The sequence below is a fragment of the Petaurus breviceps genome, unplaced genomic scaffold (genome assembly GCF_028583685.1).
Source record: "Petaurus breviceps papuanus isolate PSGF00001 unplaced genomic scaffold, PetGlider_PUasm1.0 90977, whole genome shotgun sequence".
NCBI classification, from domain to species: domain Eukaryota; kingdom Metazoa; phylum Chordata; class Mammalia; order Diprotodontia; family Petauridae; genus Petaurus; species Petaurus breviceps.
In genome coordinates, this window is record NW_027187391.1 from 34,265,875 (window position 1) to 34,292,594 (window position 26,720).

The 26,720-nt window shown below is 37.0% G+C and overlaps 1 protein-coding gene across 3 annotated transcripts in view; it reads right to left on the reverse strand.

Annotated features, from left to right (window-relative positions):
• The window catches only part of NT5DC1 (5'-nucleotidase domain containing 1), a 260,894-nt gene that overhangs the window by 32,720 nt on the left and 201,454 nt on the right, over nucleotides 1-26,720 (reverse strand). For 2 of the 3 annotated variants that reach the window (XM_069077013.1, XM_069077011.1), the window contains exons 9-11: nucleotides 17,591-17,709; nucleotides 14,045-14,203; nucleotides 4,265-4,427 (exon numbers count right to left, since the gene is read on the reverse strand). In XM_069077013.1, the coding sequence (XP_068933114.1) occupies nucleotides 4,265-4,427; nucleotides 14,045-14,203; nucleotides 17,591-17,709 (441 nt within the window). Of the gene's footprint in view, nucleotides 1-3,144; nucleotides 3,329-4,264; nucleotides 4,428-14,044; nucleotides 14,204-17,590; nucleotides 17,710-26,720 lie in introns of those variants that run through there. The other variant, XM_069077012.1, reaches the window with a different exon arrangement.

Sequence of the window (26,720 nt, forward strand, 5' to 3'; positions counted from 1 at the left end):
AAGTAGGAAAACGCTGAGGTAGTAGTGTTTATATTATCTATCATTCTACTTATTTAAAAACAAATAACTAAAAATTAAATTTGTCAATCTGTTGTTGTTTTTCAGCTGTGTCCAACTCCTCGTGACCCCCTTTTAGGATTTTGTTGCCAAAGATACTGGAGTGGTTTGCCATTTCCCTCTCCAGCTCATTTTACAGATGAGGAAACTGAGGCAAACAGGGTTAAGTGGCTTGCCCAGGGTCACATAGCTAGTGAGTATCTTAGGCTGGATTTGAACTCAGGAAGATAAGTCTTCTTGATTGCAGGCTTACTCTGATTTGATTCCCACCACCTACCAGACTGCTTGGCACATTTTGTGGTTATTAGGTCATGTCAATTGTGTCTGACTCTTCATGACCCCAATTTGGGGTTCTCTTGGCAAAAATACCAGAGTAGTTTTCCATTTCCTCCTCTAGCTCATTTTACAGATGAGGAACCCATGTTAAGTGACTTGTCCAGGGTTACACAGCTGGTAAGCATCTGAGACCAGATTTGAACTCAGGAAGATGACTCTTCTTGACTTTATACCCAGTGCTTACTCCACTATGTTACCTAACTGGCCCTCAGTAGGCCCTTAATCAATGCTTGTTGATTTGTTGACTAATTGCTCAAGGTCACACACCTAGTATTTGGCAGAACTAGGATTTGAACTCAGTTCCTGTGATGATAAGATCAGTGCTCTGTCCATAGCTTTTAAGAGGTGCTTACTAGACAAAAGCCCTGAAAGAAAAAGTGTATGGGGCTGAGGGCACAGTAACTACAAACAAGTATAGTGAGAAGGGACACGTCTTCTGTGATTAGAACAAAAAAGGAGAGAGTAGTTGATGGTGTTGAGTGTTGAGAACTTTTGAGAGATAGAGCAAAGGAAAGTCAGGCATCTTCCAGTGGATGTTCTTAATCTTCTCAGTGAAATGGGAGGCAAAGTCATTGGTTATAAGTGGAAGCGAGAAGTGTGGACTTTCTGAGAGAAGAAAAGATTTTGAACATGTGAGAAAGATTAAAACATGACTGCTGGGCATCAGTAAGGGCTTAGCTTGGGATGGCATGTGGCACAGTGAGTAAGAGTGCTGGCCCCGGCATCGGGAGACCCGGGATCGGTTCCGGCCTCAGACACTTGGCACCCACACAAAAAATAACTGCCCATGTAACCTTGAGCAAGTTACTTAACCCCAATTGCTTTAAAAAAAAAAAGTAAGGGCTTAGCTGAGATTATTATATATCATCAATTTATGGTGGGTAAAACCAATAATTTCACAATTTTCTCCACCAGTACTCAGCAGCCCAAATCCACAGATAGAGATTATGTTACAAATTAATTTACATTTCACAATATTATATTACTTATGTAATATTTTTACATAATGATATTATTTTGCATTGTTATTATTTACAACCTGTATTTATAATACAACTTAAAAACAGACAACTCAAATCTCACTTACTGAGTGTCTAGTTTTTCTGGGTCATTGTGTAGTTCTTTTCATTGTGATTATTTTCTGTAAATACCGTGCAAGACATACTTGCCATCCTTTTTCTTTTTAAAAATGAGCTAGATGTTGGTATGTAATAACGTATCATTAAAATAAACTTATCCAGGTTTTTAATGGGTTGGATATCTGAATACGTCAGGGGCCATCAACAAGAATAAAATCTAAGACTGTTTATTTTTGGTGAAAGGTAATATACACCTATCAAAGAACAGAAAGTTAAAGTTTCTCACCAAGCAATTAAGTTTCATTTTACAAAAATGTATTAGGCACCAATGATGTTTAAGGAAAAAAGGCAGACTTGAAGAGAGAGAACCAGTCTGAAAGCTAGGAAGCCCAAGGTTCAAGTCTCCTCTCTGACACACACTGGCTGTGCTCCCAGACAAGTCACTGAGCCAGTTGGTTCACTTAGGCATCTCTCTAGGTCTATAAATTACAGATAAAATGCAGATCTGTGCTTGTAGAGGGAGGTTTTTCAACTGGGAGTTACCAAGACCAGTGAAATCATAGATCTGATCGATTCCTATCTGTAGCTGTTTGTTCAACACACTGCAGTAGGTAAGAAAATAGGCCTTGGCCTCAGGGAGCTTAAATTCTGACACTGCTGATGCTATTGATGGAGGTGTGAAACCAACAGGTAGAAAGATAAGTAAACATAAGATAATTTGAGGAGGAACAGAACACTAAGAAGTCATTGAGGAAGGAAGTGGCACTGGTGCCAAGTACTGAGCACACATCAAGAAGGAGGGCATTTTCTCAACATATTTGGGATGGGAATTGAAGTGTGTTTGAAAAGCCAGCAGACCAGTTTGGCTGGAACATGGAGTTTGTGAAGGGAAGCCCTGCTCAGTAAGGCTGGAAGGGTAGGTGGGAATCAAATCAGAGAGGGTTTCAAATTCCAGGCTGAGGACTTTGTATGTTATCCTTCTGTCAGTGAAAGAGAAGCATGTCATTCTCTCTCAGAAAGAGTAGGAAGTGTTGATGCATGAACAGGGATAGAAATGAAAGAAGAAAATACATTGTTTCAATTGGAGAAAGGGAGATAGGTTTGTCTGTTAATCATGAGATGTTTAGGAGTCTCAGCTAGATGACTCCATGGATACAGTGCCGGGTCTGAAGTCAGGAAGACCTGAATCCAAATCTGGTCTCAGACACTTACTAGCTGTGTGACCCTGGGCAAGTCATTTAACCTCTGTTTGCCATAATCTATTGGAGAAAGAAATGTCAAACCACTATAGTATCTTTGTCAAGAAAATCCATGGATACTAAGGTCCATGGGGTCACGAAGAGTCCAACATGACTGAATGACAGAACAAGAAAAGATAGTAGAATTATTTAGGACTCTCCTGCAAAAAAGGCAGGATGAAAACCAGCCTTATTACTCCACTTATTCTTAGTACTGATTTTATATAAAAGTTGTTAGACAAACATACTCCCTTCGTAGTTTAAACTCTGCAAAATGCTATTCCTTTATTTTATAAAAAATAACAAAGGGTGCCACGTGACACAATTGAAAACATTTATTAGGCACCTACTGCCAAGTACTTAGGCACTGTAGCAGGGGTGTGCTGGGAAATGCTTTAACAACTGGCACTCTGGGGGAAAAATGAATGCATGATATACTCTAAAGTTTAATCTACATTATTAATATTTTCTCCATCAATCAAAAGACATAGTTCAAACCACGATTTGCAGCACTTGCCCATTTCTGAGCTGTAAATGCTCACACTGAAAATTTAACCATTGGCTTGCTTTTGGGAGTCATCAAGAACTGGCTCCTGCACATCCTTAAGAATGAAATCTCTGCAATGGTGCAACAAAGACAAAGAATTGTTTCATTCTTGATGATAATAACAATTATAGGCATATAGAGAATAAAAACAAATAAAAGCAATGTAGTATGGGAGGAAGACCAATGGTAGTTTGCAGCATGCAGATTAAACTTCTGTTCAGAATATAAATTCAACAAGCATTTATTGGGCACCAATTACATTCCAGATTCTATGTGAGGCACTGGAATGAATTTATAGGAAACATATTAAGAACTGAGTTGCTCAATATTTGTGATGCTGCTCGTTTTTAAATAATATGTTCTTCTAACACTCAACATATGGACCGAGGATGATTTCCATACTTTAAGAGATGTGTAATTTCACTGATTTAGTTCCTCCATTGACTTGAATCACAAGTCCTTGGAAATTTTGTTACTAGGTTAATGGAATCTCCATGGCCAAAAAAATCCATCAACTTTTGATCAATTTTTTGTGGATGAACCTCCCCAAATGTGGATTGCCTGGTCTTCAGGTCTGTACTCAAACCCTTTTCAGATCAGTAAGCTTGTGCTCTGCTGGGATAACTTCCTAAGAGACCACTGTCACCTCCACATGCCACAGAAATGGATCTGGAGCTAGGATTCCTATCCATTTGGATTAAAATGATGATGGTTGGGGCAGCTAGGTGGCACAGTGAGTAAGGCGCCGGCCCTGGAGTCAGGAGGACCTGAGTTCGGTTCCAGTCTCAGACACTTAACACACACACACACACACACACACACACACACACACACAAAATTAGCTGTGTAACCTTGGGCAAGTTACTTAACCCTAATTGCCCTCCAAAAGGAAAAAAAAAACCACCCCCCAAAAAGATGATGGTTTATTTCCCTAGTTACAAGATGACAAATTAATATAGGTATAAAAGATAAATGTCATGTAATTATCCAATCTTTCTTTTCCTCACCTGCTATAGCTTCCAGAGTTGGGATAACAATAGTGCTGTAATCATGAATTCGCTTACAAAACCATGTGAATGCCATTGAACTCTCAGTGCTTTCCAGATTGCCATCAACAAAGAAAGAGCCCCAGTCTTTAGAAAATGAATGTAAAGGCTTTTTTTGCTGCTCCTGAGAAAAGAGAAAAAAAAAAACCATACAGATATATCAGATATATCATATCAAGATCATGTAGGAGACTACATTTTTATTTCCTGGAGGGAAACAGTATCAACATTAAAAAAAATGTAGTAATACCAGTTGCTAATGCTTCACCAAACTTTCACCGAACCTCCCATTATCATATATTTGTCTTATATAGACAGTTATGGGTAAACTCTGTTTACCTCAGTTTCTTCATCTGTTAAATGAGCTAGAGAAGGAAACAGCAAGCCATTCCAGTATCTTTGCCAAGAAAACCCCAAATGGGGCCACAAAGAGTCAGACAGGACTAACTGACTAAACAAAGAATAACAAATATGATATCCCTTTTATTTGGAGCAGTAATGTGGTTCAGACTGCCCATAGAACAGTCTTCCCAAAGTGGCAAACATCAATTCTAAGGTATTTCCAGAGAAGTGGTTAACAAATATAAAAAAAAAAGAGACAGAAGCATGGCAAAGAATATCTACAAAATGCATTTCTAGAGCAAATTTATTTTCTGAGTAATCAAAGCTCCAGATGTGTCTTTAGCTTAACGAGCCTTTGTTTTCCATGTTAATTCTGCATTCTCTATTTCTCTTATTCAACCACCAAATTAAATCCATCTGCCATTTTTGGGTGGGTGGGAGGAGTACTTCTGTTGACGTGAGATCACATGATTTTTTGTGCATCTTAATATTATAAGATTTATTTTTTGTTATATGTTTATTTGGAGCCAACTTCATAAAGAAAAGTGAGATTTTCTTTTTAGATGTCATTTACCTTGAGAACCCACTAAATAAGAAATGGCTTAATTTCACTAAAGACATTTCAGGGAATTATGGAATCTGACAGCTACATGTGGTAAAATTTGATAGGAGCATCTTCAACAACCTGGCTCTAACCTACCTTTCTAGGCTTATCATAAAGCCATTTTTCTTTATACACAATATGGATTGGGTGAACTAGCCTTCTTGCTTCTTCTCACCTATCATTCTTTATTTCCTATCTTCATGCCTTTGGATAGGCTGTGTCCCCCATGCCTGGAATGTACTCCTTTCTCACTTCTGCCTCTTAGAATCTTTAATATCTTTCAAAGTACACTAAAGCAACCACCTTCTATGGAAGGCCTTTCCTAATCCACTATGGTACTAATGCTTTCAAATTTCCTCTTCCCATTATCATATATTTGTTTTATATATACATTTATAGGCAGCTGACGTGGCACAATAAAGCAGCAACCCTGAAGTCAGGAGGATCTGAGTTCAAATTTGGCCTCAGACACTTACTAGTCATGTGACCTTGTGCAAGTCACTTAATCCTATTTCCCTCAGTTTCTTCATCTGTTAAATGAGCTAGAGAAGGAAATAGCAAACCATTCCAGTATCTTTGCCAAGAAAACCCCAAATGGGGTCACAAAGAGTCAGACAGGACTAACTGACTAACAAAGAAAAACAAATATACATTTACAGGAACATGTTGTCTCTGATAAGAAAATGTTAGCTCCTTGAGGGCGAGAATTGTTTCCTTTTGGTCTCTATCCCTGGTGCCTAAAACAGTGTCTGGAACATATGATGTGCTTAATAAGTGTTTGTGGATTTATTTACAGGCAATGTTGTTATATGTATATATTGTTGTTTAGTCAATTAGCCATGTCCGACTCTTCTCGACCCATGTGGGTTTTCTTGGGTCTTTCTTTCTTGAAAGACACTAGAATGGTTTGCTATTTCCTCTTTCAGATCATTTTGCAGATGAGGAAACTGAAGCATACAGAGTTAAGTGACTTGCCCAGGGTCACTTAACTAGTAAGTATCTGAGGCCAGATTTGAATTCTGGTATTCCTGACTCTACAGCCAGCTCTTTACCCACTTGGCATTGAGTTGTCCCTATGTGTACATAGCTACAAGCAAAGATATCAAATACTCTGCTGCCCAGGTCTCTAATATTATCCTGCCTGTTCTAAGATTATTCGAGAATTTGTATATACAGAATGATGGCAACTTTTGGTGATAGATGAACATCAACATAAATCTTTTTCTTCTTTACCTATGTAAAAATGGAGGGTTTTTTTGCAGCATAATTTTGCTTTCATCTTCATTTAATTCATTGCATTAATTTTGACAAAAACCAATTTAATCCCTGCTATGAGTCAGCCAGTAAGATTTTACAGTAACACCTGGAGGCACCCTGCAACACTTAGATGTACATCTCAAAGAGAAGGCACTGTGTTTCTTTTAGTAAACCTACAATTTCATAAGGAAGATATGACAAATACTTAATCAAATGAAATATAATAATTATTCAAGTGTGCAAGAATAGTTAGGCAAGGATTTCATTGGTGGATTGGAGAAAGGTGGGTCATGCTCATTTTTTCCCATGGCATTTAGAAATAGTCTAAAATGATTTACATTTTCCATAAGATACTGGAGTGTCATAAGTCTATTTGTTTTAAGGAAAATTTTAAAAAAGGTCTAATGAAATTCTCCTTTTTAATTTCAAAGTGTCAACTACATGTCTTGTGGAAATGTAATTATAGAAATGTTGTAGTGCTGTCACAAAATTGGTTTATGCCCTCGAATTCTGTGAAGAACATTCTCATGAAACATAAAAAACAGCAGAACTGTTCCTGCCCCCACCCCCTTCATGATTCATTCTTTTCCATCCCCTTTCCCCCAAAATGTGGCTGCACAGGATAGTAATTAATTTCATAGATTCTTGTAATTTATTTTTAAAATCTAATATAAAAATTCAACCCCCCCCTTCCCTGGAAAACTTAAGATGATAAATTTAATTCTAAACTCAACAGGATAATAATTCCTTTTATGTGAAAAGAGAAACAGAAGAAACATATAACTTCCTTAATATCGCCCTTGTATGTTGTATTGGTAAACCACAGAAAGGAAAGGAACTTGTGTTTATACTGAAACTAGAAAAAATGGACAGACACAAAGGATCAAGCCTCCAAAACACTAACAAGCAAAAGGTTATACAGGTGTGTCTTGCTTTATACAAAGAGAGGGAGAAGTAGAGGGAGATGGAGAGAGAGAGAGATATTGATTCACTCTGTGTGTGTGTGTGTGTGTGTGTGTGTGTGTGTGTGTGTGTATGTGTAGGGGTGAGTGGGGTGGGGAAGGAGGAGTGTTCTTGCAAAACTGTGAGAAAATAATATTGTTGAAGCCTAATTTGTTTATAGGGTTTCCTTAAATCAGGACCTACCTCAGTTCATTAAGTAACAATTAGCCTACATTTTCTGGCTCCATCTTAATAAATTATTAGAATTTCCTTTAAAACTGGAGGAAATGAGCAGACAACGAAGTCTATTCTGAGTTACTTTATACATCAGTAGTAATACCAGGGTTGTCATTTGGAGATCCTGAATATTTTTCCCCCAAGTTTTTCATGTGATGAATATTACTCCCTATTCCCCAAATACTCACCTGAAAAATTCAAGGGGAAAAAATGCCCATTATCAAGGCCAAGAATGGTTCCATAAACAAATATCCTACTGTTGAGGTACCTAGGTATCATAGCGGACAGACAACTTGGAGTCAGGGAAATCTGAGTTCATATATTCACTCACAGACTTTACTAGTTGTGTGACTCTGGGGAAGTCATTTAAGCTCTCTCTGCCTCAGTTTCCCAATCTATAAGATGAGAGGTTTGGACTACAGAATTTCTAAGTTTTCTTCAGTTCTACCTCTATGATATCTGGAATCTAAATCTCAAAAGATTTTGTTTCTCGATGGCAAACAGGGATAATTTATGTTTACTGGAGCCTTAAAATAAAGGAAAATACTATTTCTTTGAAGTTATAGGAAAAGTTGACTTAGGCAATGAAATAAGATAATTTGTTTTTGATGGTGAGTGTTATCAGTTTTATGTTGACAAACTCTTCTGTAAATTCACTTAGCAATCTATCACTGGTCATTTTGGTAACAATGATATACCTCTTTCTCTGTTTTCTAATAGTAAGAACTTTAAATTTATGTTTCTTTCCTTTTTTCCTTCCAAAATGATCTACTTATTTCTTAGTCAATTTTTCACCAATATTAAGGAATTCCAAAGGAAATTCAATATATTTTTCAACTTGTCAGCTATTTTATTATTTAGTTATAAATCTACTTAAATTTGAGGAGGCCCTGAAGAGCATCTCTTAAATACAGCTGCAGAAAGTTCATAGCCACGTGTATAGCTATGGGTACAAAGAATGTGCAAAAGCAACTCTCTGGGAATCAGGAGATCTGGCTCTTAGTCCTCACTCTACCACTAACTACTACTAGTGTGACCACTTAACCTCTGTGTGTCTCACATTTCTAATCTGCACAATGAGACCTAGATGACTTCTAAGGTTCTTTCTGGAATTAAAATTCTATGATTCTGTGATATTCTACGGCTTAAATTATTTGTTTTTTTATGTAATTTCCATAATGGCTGACTTAGAAAATTATTGAATAGATTATGTTCTATTAATTTTCAGACAAAACAGAAATGATTAACTCCTTGTACCCCTCTCTCTTTTACAATACATCTCTTTTCCTAACTGCTCTTTCTGTTAAGGGCTCTACCATCTGGAATCTCTCATGTTCACGATCTAGGAATCATCCTTGATTGTTCACTCTCTTTAATGTCCCCTCCCCCACCAATCTCCATACTAAATTAGTTATCACATCTTGTCAATTTTATTTTCATACTATCTTTCTAATCTATCCCCTGTTTTCTACTCACACCACAATCACCCTTAGTCCAGGCTCATTGGCCCCACTTTGGATTACTGCAATAGCCTTTCTAACTAAGAATTCCTTTCCTCAAGCCTCTCAACTCTTCAATTCATCTCCTATAAAGTTGTGAAACTGATGTTTTTCCTGAGGTACATCTATACCATATCAATACTCTGTTCAAGAAGCTTTACTAGCTCCCCATTGCCTCTACAATAAAACACAAACTTATCTGTTTGGCATTTAAAGCCATTCACAGTTTGGCTCCAAACTATCGTTCCACACTGACTTATTATGACTACCCCTCATGCATGCTACATTCCAGTCAAACTGATCTGCTTGCTATACTGGATATTACATATATGACATTTCTTTTAACCTCCATACTCAAAATACATTCCCTCCTCACAATTTCCTTATAAAATCCTTGGCTTCCTTCAAAGCACAGCTCAGATGCCACTTCTCCAGGATGCTTTTCCTAATTACCCCAACCTTGCTATTCTTCTCTCTCCACCCTTCCAAATACTTATTATTCAATTTGTATATATTTTGTATTGACTATATTTACTTTCCTTTTAAGGTTGCCTTCTGTCATAGGTTCATTACATACCAAGGTTCCCTCTCCTCTGGTCACATAGCCTAGGCTACTTTTCCTTGAAAAGTGACAAAACAGCCCAGAAGACTTAGGCTCAAGCTGGACCTCCCTTGACACAGATTTTTGGCAGCGTCTTATTGACGTGGATTCCTGGTTAGGGTCCTTCACACTTGGCAGATGTGCTAAGACCACATGAGTCAATGATGATCACACACATTTCCATGGAGTAGGGAGGAAGTCTACCCAAGCTAAATGTTGCAATATCCTTGCTGAATATCCTTTCTTTGCTATGGTTGGCCTCCTTTTGTTAACTGCTAATGACTCATGAGTAATTTTTTTCCAAAAACCCATAATCTAACTAATGGGTTACTTCCCATCACACCTTTTATCTATTCTGTATACATCCTTTACCAGGCAGTTAGATGGCACAGTGTCTAGAGTGCTGGGGCTGGAATCAGGAAGACTCATCTTCTTGAATTCAAATCTGGCTTCATACACTTACAAGCTGTGTGTCACATAGGCAGTTTGATATATTTCCCTAATAAAATGTACCCTTTAGTGTAAACTTGGCATCTTGTCTTTTGCCCCCCTTGACTTACTGTAGTGTCTTGTGGGTTCTACAAAAACACTCATTGAATTAGAATCTGATATTTGTTGTTTAGCCATTGCAGTCATGTCTGACTCTTTGTGATCCTATTTGGGATTGTCTTGGCAAAGATATTGGAGTGGTTTGCCATTTCCTTCTCCAGCTCATTTTATATATGAGTAACTTGAGGCAAACAGGATTAAGTGACTTGCCCAGAATGAGACATGGTAAATAACTAATATTCTACTCTATCATTCCAAGGATGTGTTTGATAGTCCTAGACAGAACATTGTGGGTTTAAGTCTGGCTAGATAATAGTCAGAGTGACAAAGTGACCTATTGCTTTATTTTTAAAAATATTTGTATAAGAGTACTGAAATGGGTAACAGGAGACCTGTATTATAATCCTGGCTCCAATATTTATTAGCAGGGCAAGACCATGAGTCAGTCTCAACCTCACTATTTGCAGCTGTAAAATGGTGAGAGTACTTGCATTACCCTTCCTCATAGGGTTGCTCTTAAGAATGTGTTTTGTAAAACAAAGTGCTACATAAATTAAAGTTATTATTATTATTATTATTTTAATCTTGCTCTTTAAGGTTTCTATTTTTTGCTTGTGTGCAAAAGTAACTAAAGTAATTTAACTGTGAACATTCCTCCTCTTTCCCTGTGCAGCAGACTGGCTAACCACTTGACAACCTAATGGAAAGTTGTCTATGGAGTAAGAAGCCAATGTTCATATCCTAGTTCAGCTATTTACTATCTGCATGACTGTTGGAAAAGCCATTTAATATCTCTGGGACTCAGTTTCCTCAAATACTAAATGGGTCCCTCTTACTCTAAATCTACATTATAAGCAGCTAGATAGAATTTTGGGCTACAGTCAGGAAGACTCATCTTCCTGAGTCAAATGAGGCCTCATATACTTACTACCTTTGTGACCCTAGGCAAGTCACTTAACCCTGTTTTCCTCAGTTACCTCATTTGTAAAATGAGCTCAAGAAGGAAATGGCAAACTACTCCAGCATCTTTCCTAAGAAAACCCCAAACAGCATCACAAAGAGTAGGACATAATTGAAAAATGACTGAACAACAACAACAAAATACATTAAGCTCCATTCAAAATGTTCCCTGTTCTTACCCAAAATTCTTAGCTCCCATTCAAACCACTGCAAATGAAAGTGACATGGAAATTTTCTGCTGAATGTGTGCCCACCCAAGAGTTTCTCCAGAAAGGAAATTCCTGTCAGTTTTTCTGAATTCCAATTCAAGTCTAAGCAAGTCATAACTATACTTCTATGGACTAATAAAGAAACTACAAATACTGCCTGCACATGCAGAAATGTAAAATTCCTGATTCCTCTTAATTCATGGCCTATAATGATAACTTGAGAAGGTTTGGTTAATTTTTTTTTTTAATTCCACTTACAAAGAAGTTATTGCTTTACTTGTGGTGGGTAAAAGAACTGGAAACATGGGATGAAATACTTGTGTGATCACACACTTTCCACTCACAAAACAGTTTGCATTTACCCTGTATGGTCTGCTGCTGACATATTTGGTTGGAAGGAAATAATCTATTTTTCTAAGCAATAACCAAAGATTATTCACTCTACCCTGACTCCCCCCAAGAGAAACAATACTTTCTATCTGTCCTTTTTATGGGAATAATGTTTCAATATTTTCCTCCAACCAGGGTATTTTAAAATGTTTGTAGTTACCTTCCTTTGCCCCCTTCTCCCTGTCTTGAAGCCAAAGTACAGGAAAGATTATGAACTTTAATGACTTGTTCTATTTACTTCCTGGCTTTGATGTTTTCTCCTGGCTTTAGTGTCGGAAGCACATTGTCCAGAGGAACAGAACTGATACTGAGGTTAAAAGCAGAAAAGATACCATAGTAGAATCTGATTGTTCTGGGCTGTGATTCTAAGTTTCTATTTGTAAAAACACAACTACAACAATAATAAACAAGAAAGTTACTTCAGTCATCCTGAATCTCAGAGCCAACTGTTCAATTCTGACTTATGTGGCAAGGGATTTCCCAAAAGGTTAACAAATAGGACCACAGAATAAAATATGTATCCAAGTTGGCATGAAACCTCTGCCAACAAACAATGGGTCCACCAATAACAAATAATCCCTTAATCACAAACAAACAAAAATAAAACAACTAGGCATTCAGTTTTGCCAGAGGTGCTTTGGAGCAGAGCATTGTAAGAATATTCTGGAGTTCTAGGTCTTTGAAGAAAACATCTTTTTCTGCCCATGCCAGGGACACAGATTATCATTGTGCATTAAAGTAGGAGCCTGAACACAAGCTGTTACTGAATGAGCTAGGACACACCTCCCTGTCCCTCTGATGCCACTTGCCCCTCTGGCCTCTATGGTCTTCTAGCTCCACATATTGCTACTCTAAGGCCAGCAAGTCCTGCTACCAACCACATTTTTTTCAATGCCTCGGTTGGAAGCAGGGATCAGCTTTTTTCAGGGAACCCATTCTTTCATTTTCTTCCAAACCACCACAGTATCAGGGGAGATGACTGTCCAGTGCATAGAAGTTGCTTCCCCTTCTAGGTCACAGTCATAGTAGTCAGACCCTTATCCAAACTATTATTTAATATAAAATGATCTCTTGTGTGTGTCAGCATTTCATAGCATGATTTTGGGGGAAAACTACAGACCAATCTTCACTAATAAGAAAATGAGTCTATGAGGGGAATACAGTCTGAATACTATTGGGACATTTTTTCTATTGCTCCTTTTCCCCTTGCCTTATTCTATCTTGCACTGCGTGTACACTTCAAAGAACTTTCCCCTCCAGGTGTAATAAGGGTGATGGTAATGGATATGAGTCAAGAAGACCAAGCAAGTCATTTAATCTCTCCGTGCCTCAGTTTCCTCATCTATAAAATAAGGGAGTTGGACCCTATGGTCCCTAAGGTTTCTACTAGCTCTAAATTTATGGTTCTGTGACTTATGTTCCCCTCAGCAAAAACCAATTTGTAAACTCACTAAACCAAGAAAACTACCTTGAATCCCTCTTTAACCCTAAATAAAATAAATATCTACTTTATATTACCCTGAAGGAACTCAAAGAATGCTAAACATCTTTAAACTCTTCCCTAGTCTAGTTATTAAATCCAGACCTAGATGAGGCTCACTTTTAGTTGGGACTTTTTTCCTATATTAATTATCATCCCTACTTATGTTTAATTTCTAAATCTACTTTGGCATTTTTCTGCCTTTTTTTTTTCAGACATTATTCTTCCATTTTGGCAAGACAGCTTACTTTCCAATAGTTCTTTATCCCAGGACAAGTTCTTTGGCTTATTAGTAAGTTTAATGAGGCATCCAAGTTAGTTAAATTTGATGAATGAAGAAACAGGGAATGAAGTGCTTTCTTGGCAAAGCAAAGAAGATATATAGCACAAGTCTAATGATTCAGGATTTGGCTTTGCCACTGGTATCCCTCAGAATGTATGTGGCGCCTCAGAAGAGATTAAAAAGTGACATTCAATGAGTGAGGAGAGGAATCAGGATTATGTAATGATTGTATAATTTTGATATTATCAGTAAGATATGCCCCAGAGAACCAATCTAGCATGGAGATCACTTGCCAAAAGATTTTTTTCATTCTTGGCACAAGTAGCCTGTAAGATATTTCAAACATAAAGGTTTTTCTTTCATGAAGTTAGCTGTAGGGAACCCTTACCTCATACTTTCCTTTCTTCTCCAAAGGTTCAGATTCGTTGCTTTCAGGCTCCATGCCTTCTTCCCCGCTGAGCTCTTCTAAGATGAGGACTGTCTCCCAGTTACTATAGTGACAGGCTGGGAAAATATCTGAATGCATGCTGTCACCAAAATAAACAACCTGTGGGTCAAACAGCAAGTTTAAAACAGGTTATATCTTTGAGAAAGTCAAGTTTCTTCTCTGTACTCCCATACCCCCTCCAAAAGAGAGAGAGAGAGAGAGAGAGAGAGAGAGAGAGAATGCTTCCATAGAATCAAAGGAAAACTCCTCCCAAAATGGCAAGAAATGTAGTATGTATACATTGGCAACTGATCCATCAACCCCCTCACCTCCGTGGCCCTTGGTGCTTTTGGTGCTTTGCCTTTTCAAGAGAATTGTAATATCAAAAGGAATATAAACAGCATAGCATCTGTATGTGATTTAAATCACAAAATCTCTGAGACCTAAGGGACTTCTGAGGTTATTGAGTTCAACCTAGATTCCTGAAAAAGGAATTCCCAATACAACATCCTGAACAAGAGATCAAGCACTACTTGAAGATCTCCAGGAATGGGGAACTAAGTACCTCCTTTCCACTTTGGGATAGTAGTTACCATTATCAAATCAATAGATACTTATTAGTAACTTGCTAACTGGAAGGCCCTGGACATAACATGGCACTATGAGGTGGAAGAGAAGATGGTAATAAAAATTCCTTTACTAAAAGACACCAACTGTGCAGTCTCAAAAAACTATTTTTTTTAAAAAGGAAAAATAAACAATACATAGCACATTTATTGTTCTAGTCTTAGGGGGAAAATCCCTTTTAAAATTTCGCAGAACCAATCAAGTTTTAAAACTTCAGACTCATCAAATAAGGGATCAAATAAGTTAAACACCTTGCTAAAGAAATCTTGTCACAACTAGTGTCTCTTTTATACACTGCAAGAAGTTTTCCTATATGCTTAGCAACATTTTCTTTAACTTGGGTGATACATTTAGAAAGAAAACCATTATTTCAATTCTCTTTTCCTCTAACAGGAAGACACTGCATTTTTCATTGTGATCAGGAAAATGGAAAGACTGTTCCTTTATTATTAAAAAAAATGCAAATATATGTGTGTATATGTATAATGTGCATCTCTATCTCTACCTATTTATATATGCTTATATATGTATTTGAATTTCTAGCTGTTTTTCTCCCTCCCTCCCAACCTTGTTCTAGAGGTCAACATTTAACACAGATATACATGTGAAACTATACAATACATAGTTCCATATATCAGTTGTTTTCCTGGAGGTGGATAGAATCATCTTTCATTGGTCCTTTGTTTGAATATTCATAAAACTCAGAATAGCTTGGTCATTCACATTTACTCTTTGAATAATATTGCTGTTACTGTATACAATCTCCTTTTGGTTCTGCTTGTTTCACTCATTTCATGCAAGTCTTTCCATGCTTTCTTACTTTAATTCTTAAAATTAATCTGCTCATCATTTCTTACAGCACAGTGTTATTACATCACAATCATATACCACATCTTTTTCAACCATTCCCCAGTTGATGGGCACTCCCTCAATTTCTAATTCTTTGCCACCACAAAGAGAACTATTATGAATATTTCACAACATATAGGTTCTTTTCCTTTTGCCCTGATCCACTTGGGAAACAGACTTAATAATGGTATTGCTGGGTCAATGGGCTTATATAGCTTTATAATTCTTTGGGCATAATTCCAGATTGCTTTCCAAAAAGGTTGGATCAATTCTCAGTTACACTAACAGTTTATATTAGTGTCCCAATTTTTCCACATCCCCTCCAACATCTGTCATTTTCCTCACATCATTTTAGCCAATATGACAGGCATGAGATAGTACTTCAAAATTGTTTTAATTCACATTTCTCAAATCAATAATGATTTAGAACATTTTTATATAACTATATATAGCTTTGATTTCTTGCTCCAAAAATTGCTTGTTCACATTCTTTGACCATTTACTAAGTGGGGAATTATATTTTTTTTTATAAATTTGACAAAGCTCTCTAAGTATCTGAGATATGAGAACTTTATCTGAGAAACTGTCTAAAATTTTTTTCTCCAATTTTCTGTTTTCCTTCTAATCTTGGCTACATTGGTTTTAGTTTGCAATCAAAATTATTCATTTTATATCTCACAATGCTCTCTGTCTCTTAATTATTCATAAATTCTTCTATCCATAAATCTGATAGGTAATATATTCCATGTTCTTCTAATTTACTTATGATATCTCCCTTTATATCTAGGTCATGCATCCACTTTTACCTTATTTTGGTAAATAAGATACTGGTCTATACCTAGTTTCTGCCAGAATGCTTTCTAGTTTTCCCAATAAGTTTTATCAAACAGTGAATTCTTTTTCTAAAAACTTCACATTTACCTAAATCTTTACATTTACCAAACATAAGGCTATTATAATAATTTACTACTGTATATTGTGTTCCTTTATTCTTGTAGCTATCAATGAGCGAGCTAATAAGACCTAAAGATGGAAGACATCTTAGTTCAATTCTCTCATTTCAGAGGTGGAAACTCAGGACCAGAAAAATGTAATTAATTTGCCCAGGGTCATGCAAGTTTTAACTAGCAAGTTCAAGTTCCTAAACTTGGCCTCCAGCTTTCTTTGCACAGAAATATGTTGCCACTCTGTTGCTGTCTCACAATCATACTGTTAAGGTTCCTTCCTGCCAATGCCCACTAGACTTGGCTTCCTCCTTACTTAGATCATTTCACTGCTCCCTACTACAGTTGAGGCAATAGATCAACTAAAAATGGTCCAGGTTCAGCCTGATAAGATGGTGGGTTTAGCCCTTCCTGAGTCAATTAAGTAACTAAGTTAAAATTCCTTGTTGACCTGTTTCTAGGTATAGTAGACAAAAATCCTGTTTATTTCTTTTAACAGGTTTAAAGAGGATAGGCAACAATGATGTTATTTTCTTATATCCTCATGTTGATGTGGGATTTCATGGAGTTGATTGGTTCTTTAAGGCTCTACTATTGGCACACAAGCTTTGGCAGACTGAACCAATTTGGAAAGGCTTCATGTACAGGTCAAGGAAGTAACTGGGGTATAGACTTCAAGTGTCTGGAGGGGGCTTGTTTTCTTCTATATATCCCGCAGGGCAAATACAGTGTCTGTCACATAGTAGGTGTTTAATGTTTCTTGACTGATTGTTTGATTGTAGTTCTGTTACCTAAGGACCAGCCTCGCTAAGGGCAGAGAAGTCCATCACCAGAAAGGAGGCCACTGGGAGATGACATTTTTAGATGTAGGAACATACGAAGATTATCTCCTAAGGTGTGAAGGGGCACAGAACTTGTGTCAGCAGTGACATCTTAGACCCTTCACAACAGGACAATTATGAGTTTTGGGATGAACTATTAGTGGATCATTGAAAAGTTACTGACTATAGAATTATGGGTCCAGTTTATATTTATTTGTTAATACCTACAACTAGCTATCAGGGACTCAAATTCCATTACAGGATACCTTGGGCTGTTCCTTGCCAGTCATCTTCTTGAGAAGTTCATACAGATGGTCAGAATTTCCTTGGGAATACCAGCCAGGCTTCTCTAGAAAGGGCAATTCATCTTGTTCCTCATCATTCTCTGAAATGACAAATGACAAAACCTTATACATGTGTAATGTTAATGGGATATAAGATCTTCCCCACCCATTAATAGGCCTTTATGTCCAGCTGTAATATATCCTGAGTCACACAAAGGCCTTTGGGGAAGTAACGTGCTTAAAGAGAGGCTTGCTTATAGGAAGGCTTTCAAAGCATTTTTTTTTTTTTTGGTATTAACCTAATTAGGCACTGAGTCAAGAAGGTTGCGATGCCTTCTGATTCTGAGAAGCTATATTGTACTCTGAGTTGGCGTTTTGCTTTGGGGGTCCACTTATGAGAAGGACCTTGTGATTCCCTGGATGAGACTCTGCATAGCCATATGTTCAGGACCTCCTGACGGTTCAGATGTGAAAGCTCTCTTGATCCAGTGGTATAAGTAAAGTGTACAGCAATATTGCTTTGATTTGGGCAGTGAGAGCCCTGTCTGTTGGCCTTTATGCTAATTTCTCTGCTTGTATTTTCTCTGATGTTTAGGGTGCTGATCTTTCCCCTGAACTAGTGAATACAATTAAAAGTGGGATTGTTAACCCCTTTTTAAGCGTCTTTCCTGGAAAAGCAGGTCAAAGAACCTGTGCTAGCAGGCCATCCTGGGTATGCTAGGGTGCTTGCTGCTACAACATGGAAGCAACTGGTCCTACCAATGAGGTAAACTGTATGATCCAACAGCTTCAGAAGAGAGCACAAAGGGTGTCTAGTGGCCTGATGGCTGGATGACTGAAATGAGAGATTGATGAAGAATATGGGAGACGGAGGGGTACTAGATCTGTGATTTCATTGGGATACAGAATTCACAGATGAAGACATTCCCTGTATCAATGCAGGCTGGTAACTTCACTAAGGAAGAGTGATTATTGCTTGCAAAGGCAAACAGAGTAAATGTACTGGTCTAGAGGAGCCAGTCACTGGCTTTGTTGCTTCTTATGTTTCTTTATGTTTTGACTTGAGTAGAGATGGGCAGTTCTGAGGAGAATGTTTCTAATCTTGGTGGTAAGTCAAGATAAAAAATATTTATTAAGCATCTTCCTTGTGTCAAACACATAGAAGTATACAAAGAAAGGCAGAAAGCCCCAGATCTCAAGGAGCTCACAGACTAAAGGGGGAGAAAACATACATGTAAATCTGTATAAATAAGCTATACAGCATAGATCGGGGATGGCCTCTGAGACAAGGGACTAAGGGATTAAGGAAGACTGGGACAGGTTTCTTGCAAAGGGCTTAGAGGAAGCCAGGTAAACTAGAAAAAGGAGATGAAGGAGATGCAGGAGAATTCCAGGTATAGGGGAGAACCAGATAAAATACTGGGAGTTGGTGAAGAATAGCAAGGAAGTCAGTGTCACTGGATTGCTGATTATGTGGAGTGTGCTCAGTATGCTGACTATATGCTAGGCACTATACTAAGCACTTTATAAATATTGAGGAAATTGAAGCAAATAGGTTAAGTGACTTGCCTTGGGTCATGCAGCTAGTAAGTGTCTGAAACAGAATTTAAACTCAGGTCTTCCTGACTCCAGGACAAGCAGTCTACCTACTGTACCACTTAGCTGCCCCTAGATTTGTACCCCTAGAGAGAATACCACCATAGATGAGATCACAGACCAATCAAAGCATCAAAGAAGAATCATAGAATAATTAAGTGATGATAGAGTTGGATAGGACCTCAGAAATCATTTAATTCAACCCCATCATTTTACAGATGAGAAAAACCAATGCCTAGAAAGATTAAGTAGTTTTCTTTATAGACACAAAGCCATTTAGTGTTTGATTACTTTCAACATTTTCTAGGTAGATTTTTCAGAGGGTCCTTTACTATTAACATTAACCAAGTATACATTTACTCAGTATTTTAAATACCTAAGGTGACTATGCTATGCTATCCCTGAGATATTACTTTTAGAATATACTATCATTACCATCAGTAATTTCAGCATTGCGAAAGTAACACAGAAAGATAATTTCATTGTTTTATGTTCTAGATACTTCATGTGGAGAAAAATTCTAGTTTAAACCTTAGGATGGTAAATTTATAGTATCAATTTGAAAAGCTGAGGGAAATGATTGCATAGTGAACTAACAGTGAAAATAAGAACAATTTCTGGTCCATAGTGATTGCCAAAGTAAATCTACCCTTTCAAGACTATGATGCTGTGCTATGATCTCAAGGTAGCTGTTGCAGACACAGGAATGTGCTACTGGATCCAGACTGTGACCATTCTAAGATCTTGTTTAGTCAGGAAAGACCTTGGGATAGAGTGCAATGACTTCAATGACTTCTACAGCAAATGTCAGATTAAATTCAACAATTAAACTGTCTTTCCAAGTCTTGGACTAGTTTGGAATCAATCCCCCAGAGAACTCTAGATCTAGACCACACAGTTCCTTTGGTGCTAACAGTTTTATTCTAACTATGGAACAATCAGATTACCTGTATACCAATGGAGACAAGAGAATTAGAATTGTATTCTTTGCATAGGCCCCCCCACAACATTCACTCTATCTTGTAAGTCAGGAAGTTGATATCTTTTCATTTTAATGAAATCCATAAAAATGACTAATAATACAGATTAGGAAACTGCAAAAGTTTAAATAGGGTAAATATGTTACCACATCACCAAACAGACTCCCTTTATAATAAAGTGACTAATGTTACTTCTGATCACGATGAACCAATTATACTATGAAGACTTGAGCAATGACTTCAGTGCAGTATTTAAGAGAGTTCAAGGATATTCACCAAAATATTCAATATTCCCTGTAGTTACTTTTTGTGGTAGAAAATAACCAGAAACAACATGGATGCTCATCAATTGAGAAATAGCTAAACAAATAACATTCATATAATGGAATATGTATTTTTTGCTGTTGTTTAGGCTTTCTCAGTTGTGTCTGACTCTTCATGACCCCATTTGGGGTTCTCTTGGCAAAGATTCTGGAGTGGTTTGTCATTTCCTTCTCCAGCTCATTTTATAGATGAGGAAACAGAGGCAAACAGGGTTAAGTTGCTTGTCCAGGATCATACTGCTAGTAAGTGTCTGAGACTGGATTTGAACTCAGGAAGAAAAGCCTTCCTGACTCCAGATCTAGGGCGCTATCCACTGTACCACTTAGTTATCTAAAATAGAACATTACTGTACCATAAGAAATGACAAAAAAGAAGAACTCAGAGAAATATGGGAGCCCAACTATGAATTGATGCAGAGTAAAATAAACAGAACCAGGAAAAAATAAAATATATGTATATATATATGTATTTATCTATCAACTGACTATATCAATATAAAGGGAGAGGACAACAAAATGAACAACATTGTAAATGGCCCAAGAAAAGAGTTGAGAAAATGTACTTCCATCTTTTCACTGAAGACATGGAGGATTATGTGTGTGAAATATAGTTTATACAGTCAGATCCAGATGATGTGCTAATTGGTTTTGTTGAATTTTTCCTCCCCCCTTTCTTCTTAAATCTTTGTTATAAGGGAGGGCTCATTGAGATGTAGGGTAAGGGACAGGGAAGGAAATGAATGTGACATAAACCTAAGGCCATACATTTAAAAAATGTTTTTTCAGAATCGTTTTTACCTGTCTCAATCTATCTTCTATACATATGCCATATACACACCCTTTCTGTTATACACACGTCTTTCCTTCTTTCTCTCCCTCTCTAAACATATAGATGGACACATAATGTGCAAATATTTAAAAAATCATCACCTCCTGGTTTCTCTCTTATACATGTGTATATAACTACATATAGACATATATATATGCAGTTACACACATACATGCATAGATGTATAACTGTCTGTATATTTATAGATTATATATACACATATATATTCACACACACATACATGCACATGCATATATGTACCTATGACAGAAACGAGGTAGTGAATTGTGTTTCCAATTTTTTTGTTTTGTATTCATAGACATTTTTCTGTCAAATATGAGGGAATTTTAACTGTACTTTCTGAAGGGACATTAAGTAGAAGAGAAAGGGGAAATTAAGGTGGTATGCCTGAGGAATAGTAAGAATGCCAGTTTGACTAGACTGAAGACTGAAAGAATGATGTATGAGTTTGGAGGCTATGGAATGGGAGAATGACATGGTCAGAACTGTGCTTTAGAAAAGTCACTTTGGCATCTGTATTGAAAACAGACTGGGGTGGGGAAAGACTTGATTTAAAAAATTCCTTTTATATATAAACATATAAAAGTACACACATACACACAGAGAGAGATATCTGAGATCTCCTCCAAATGCTTGTTGACGGATTAAATGATTTTCCTCCCTACAGGTTTTGCCCCTCTCCAATCCATTCCTCATAGAGCTAGCAAAATAATTTTCCTATACACAGATCTATGTTATCCCTTTGTACAAAGATACTAAATGGTTACCAGTCACATATAGGAACAAGCCCCTTTAGCCCCACATTTAAAGACTTCCACAGCTTGGTTCCAGTAATATTTCCCTGTATTCTCTTTCATATACTTTTTATTTCACGTACTTATTTATACCAGCTATTCCCCAAACGTGTCCTGGCCTCTCTCTGCCTCCATACATTATTTCTATTGTAATTCTTCTCTTCCTTTGAGGCACAGATTGTCTCCCTCAAGAAACCTTCTCCTCATCCTTCCCACTTAAAATTGATCTTTCCCACCCACCCTTCGTTTCTTGCAGCATGTAGATATTTATTTTGCTATTGTTACTTTCTATTTTATATCTACTTATTTATGTAAACATCTCATCCCTCCTATTAGTCCATAAGCTCCTTGAGGGCAGGAACTGTTTTTTCTTTTTTTCTAGTCTTCAAAGTTTCTCCAACTTTAACTGAAAAATTGACCCCCGCCCTCAAAAAAAAGAGAGAGAAAAAATGGAAAAAGAAAAGGGAGGGGAAACTGGAAAAGGTCTCTTAGAAAAGGTGAGATCTAAATTGAATTTACTAATTTAAAAATATATATATTTTATTAACATGATCAAGGAAATAAGTATTTGCTACAAAATAAATTAGCTAAAAAAATAAACCATTCATTCATTACTTCAGAGCTAATAGAAACCAGGGAGTGAATTTTTTTCCCTTTCTGTTTTCAATTTTTTTGTTTTGTTTGTCTTCAGAGAAACTTTTCTGCTGAATAAAGGAGAACTCTGACACTAGTTTCTGGAAGGACAAAGGGAAGACAGTTGGGAGAATGAAGAAATAGTAAATATAATGAATGTAATGGGTCAAACAAATTTTATTGGTCAGGGGGGATGAGGAAGCTGATGATTTCTGTAGACCATTTGCAAATAATAGAACTTTCAGACTCTACCATTTGAGTAAACAGATCCCCACCCCACCCCCACCCTCAAGCCAAGTAATTTATTCTTCTAAACACAAAATTATTTTTCTACTTTTTCTCATTCTATCTTTCTCATTCCTTAATTCTTTCTTTTCTGCTCTCAAGAGTCTTAGGAATACCCTTTTATTTTATTTTTCCACTGGTAAATAGTTTATTTTGATCAGTTTTTAAAAATATTCAATGTAATACTAAATATTAGCCAATTTCCTTAATTTATTTTGTCCTCATACTGTTGGAATGATTTCTTGAGATTATGAATCCTGGGAATCTATTTTAGAAACAGTAGCCACATTTTGTCTTCAATGGTAGGGTGAGGTGCTTGCCTCCTAAACCGTTACAAAAGATCATCAGGAAATGGATTTTGGGGGGAGTTAAGTGTGTCCTAAACATTTCTATTTTCCAAGTAACTTAAACCTTCCCAAAAGTGGGAAACCGCTGCTATTCCTTCCTTTCTGTCATCTGCTACCAACAGCAGGGAGTTCACCCAGAGGTCAGAAATGTTATAACTATTACCTCAACCGGAAGAAAGTAAAGAAGACCTCTGAAGTAAGTACAACAAATGTGGACTCTGTGCAACTTAGAGTGATAAATCCATGGGCCACTTCAAACCCCCACAAAACTTCACAGTTAAAAAAGCAACAAGAAGCTTTTAAAAGTCTATAACAGTGAGTTTTGTGAACTTGTAGTTACTCTCCATTAAAAATGTGCAAAGCAACCAATGTAGTCATAACACTAATTATTTAAAACCATCCTGATAGTCTCTTTTTTTTTTAACTTTTTTTTCTTCCTATTTTCATAGTTGGACATATCTTCTTAGCTTCAGAGTTGAGAAAGCTCCAACAAGGTTGCAAAATTAAGTTGAACTTAGTTCATGATTTTCATTTTCTTTTAAATTACATGGAGGTTCCCAAGAAAAGAGATGATAGGGCCTGGATACTTAAATATAAGACCTAATTTATATTCACCACATAATATTCACAAATTATACCCATTAGTCTGCTATGATTCACAATTTCCAATAAACTTAATATTTCAGGTCATTTTACAAGTGTCCATTTATGATGGTTTGGCAGGGCAAAGATAATTTCTTGCTTATTATACTTTATTGTACTTTTTTTTTTTAAAAGCAATCGGGGTTAAGTAACTTGCTCAAGGTTACACGGCCAGTTATTTCTGGGTGTGGTGCTAAGTATCTGAGCCCAGATTTGATCCCCAGGTCATCCTGACACTGGGGCCGGTGCTCTTACTCATTGAGCCACTTGGCCGCCCCTAATAGATAATCTCTTGGACTGAAAGAAGTTAACATGCTTTCAAAAGTAAACTACTTAAATCAAGAAAATACTTTATTTATTCAGTACAGTCTCCCTAGCTCATTAAGAGAGATATCAGATAAAAATATGGAATCAGTTCCAAGGTTAAGAAGTAATTATTTCAATTTAATAACAATAAGTGATTCTGAAAGGAATGTTAATCACATAGTAATTATTTAATATTTTTCAAGTGTAAAGTATAATAAAAATTGTTGTAAGAACTTTCCTTATCATTAACTTACAATAGTTTTTAATGTAGTGACTTTTCTCAGATATAGAATGTTTTCTACTTGTTATTAGATAAGGGCTAAATGATAACATAGCTAGGAAGGTAAATATTTAGTTGAATAGCATAAAAAGAGGATTGATAAATGGATTTCTGTCAGCCTGGGTGAAGACGTAACAAATACTTAGCAAATTTGTGAATCACCATACCTGGAACAGATAGGTAACCCTCCAAATGACAAAATAAGGATTCATTAAGGCTTCAGCATGATAGCATAATGGATCAAAACTAATCAAGAATGTAGTCCTGCACTTAAGTTTGAAAAGTAAACTACAGGATGGGAAAGATGAATCTTGTTTAAACAGACTGGGTCAATTGCACAGTATTATCTCTTCACTGTTATACTTTCTTCTGATTTGTTATTTATTCTAACCTTTGTTATTACCAGATAAGCTAATTGTGCTCACAAACAGCTATTTTTGAAATGACTGCTATGAGGATAACCAGCTTATTTGATCAAATTCAAAAATGATTTAGTAAATATCTATTATTGGTTACTAGACTGAGTATTGGGGAATATTCAATACTCAAATATACCCAAGATCTCATATAAATTCTGATGTTCCCACCAACTATGTAGAATGCAGGTCATATATACCGGACTATCCTATGTACCTCTTATCTATGTTCTCCCTAAAGTTTGCTAGAGGGAATCCATTCAATATGCTGGTAGCCTAAAACTCTTTCTCCTGACATCATAAAGGTATAAGTGGATTGCTTGGCTATCCACCTGTCATTCATTTTCCTTGCTCTCTGACCATCATATCTTCTCTCCTTTTCATGTAATTTCTTGACGACAACCTTTGCTTCTATTCTTTTTTCCTTTCTGGAGGGGGGAAAGCAGGGCAATTGGGGTTAAATGACTTGCCCAAGGTCACACGGCTAGTTTTTGTGTTAAGTGTCTGAGACCAGATTTGAACTCAGGTCTTCCTGACCCCAGGGCCGGTGCTCTACTCACTGCGCCACCTAGCTGCCCCTGCTTCTATTCTTCTTTGGAGTTCTTCATTAGTTAAGTGTTGCAACCTACTCATACCCACTTACGGGCCTTTCCGTTATCCTCCCTGTGAAGATACTCACCTTTGGTTCTTTGGAGGCAGAAGCACCACATTTCTTACCACCACAGAGCAACAATGAAAACAGGACACTGGAGATACATAGACAAAAATAAGGCAACTGGGTGGCACAGAGGTCTAGACTTGGAGTCAGGAGGACCTGGGTTCAAATCTAGCTTTAGATGCTTACTAGCTGTGCGACCCTGGGTAAGTCACATAACCTCCTTTAGCCTCAGTCTTAATGGGGATAATAACAGCACCTACCTCCCAGGATTGTTGTGAGAATAAAATGAAATAATGTTTATAAAACACTTTCCCGATTTTAAAGAGCTATATAAACTGTAGCTATTAAAAAGAGAACCGAGTTATTAAAAACCCCAATCTCTTGGGAGCTTACATTCTACTTCTTGTATTAAATAGGCCATGAAATGACATTTTCCTTGCCTGTTGCCTTTGAACACATAGGAATACAAAAACAATTTAACTAACTCCTTTAGTTACCTCTCCAAGGAGAGCACAAGCTGTCTTCTGATTTTATTTAAAAAGCAAATGCAAATAAGGATGTGGTTTGATTCTTCTAAGGAAAGGCAGTTGTTTGTCAAAGACTGCACATTAAAAATAAAGAGTTAAAATAACATCTGTAGATGGTGTAAAGCACAAGTGTCAAACTTGCAGCCCATGGGCTACAAACACTCCTCAAAACTTCCTAGTACAGCTCTCATCAGGTTAGGTGAATTTCTATTTGAGTTTGATTGTTTTTGCCATGGCAGCACTATTAAAAAAGGGGAAGCAATAGCGGAAGAGGACTACACAGAACTCTGGGACATCGTGTCTTTCTCCTATTTTATGGATTGCTCAAAGCCAAAAGAATAACATAAATCAGTACTTGGTGGCCATCTGGTGATGAGTTAAAGAGAATCATGAGGATGTTTCTGTGTGTATCTTGACTTACAGACAGGACTGGTGAGAGAGAGAGAGAGAGAGAGAGAGAGAGAGAGAGAGAGAG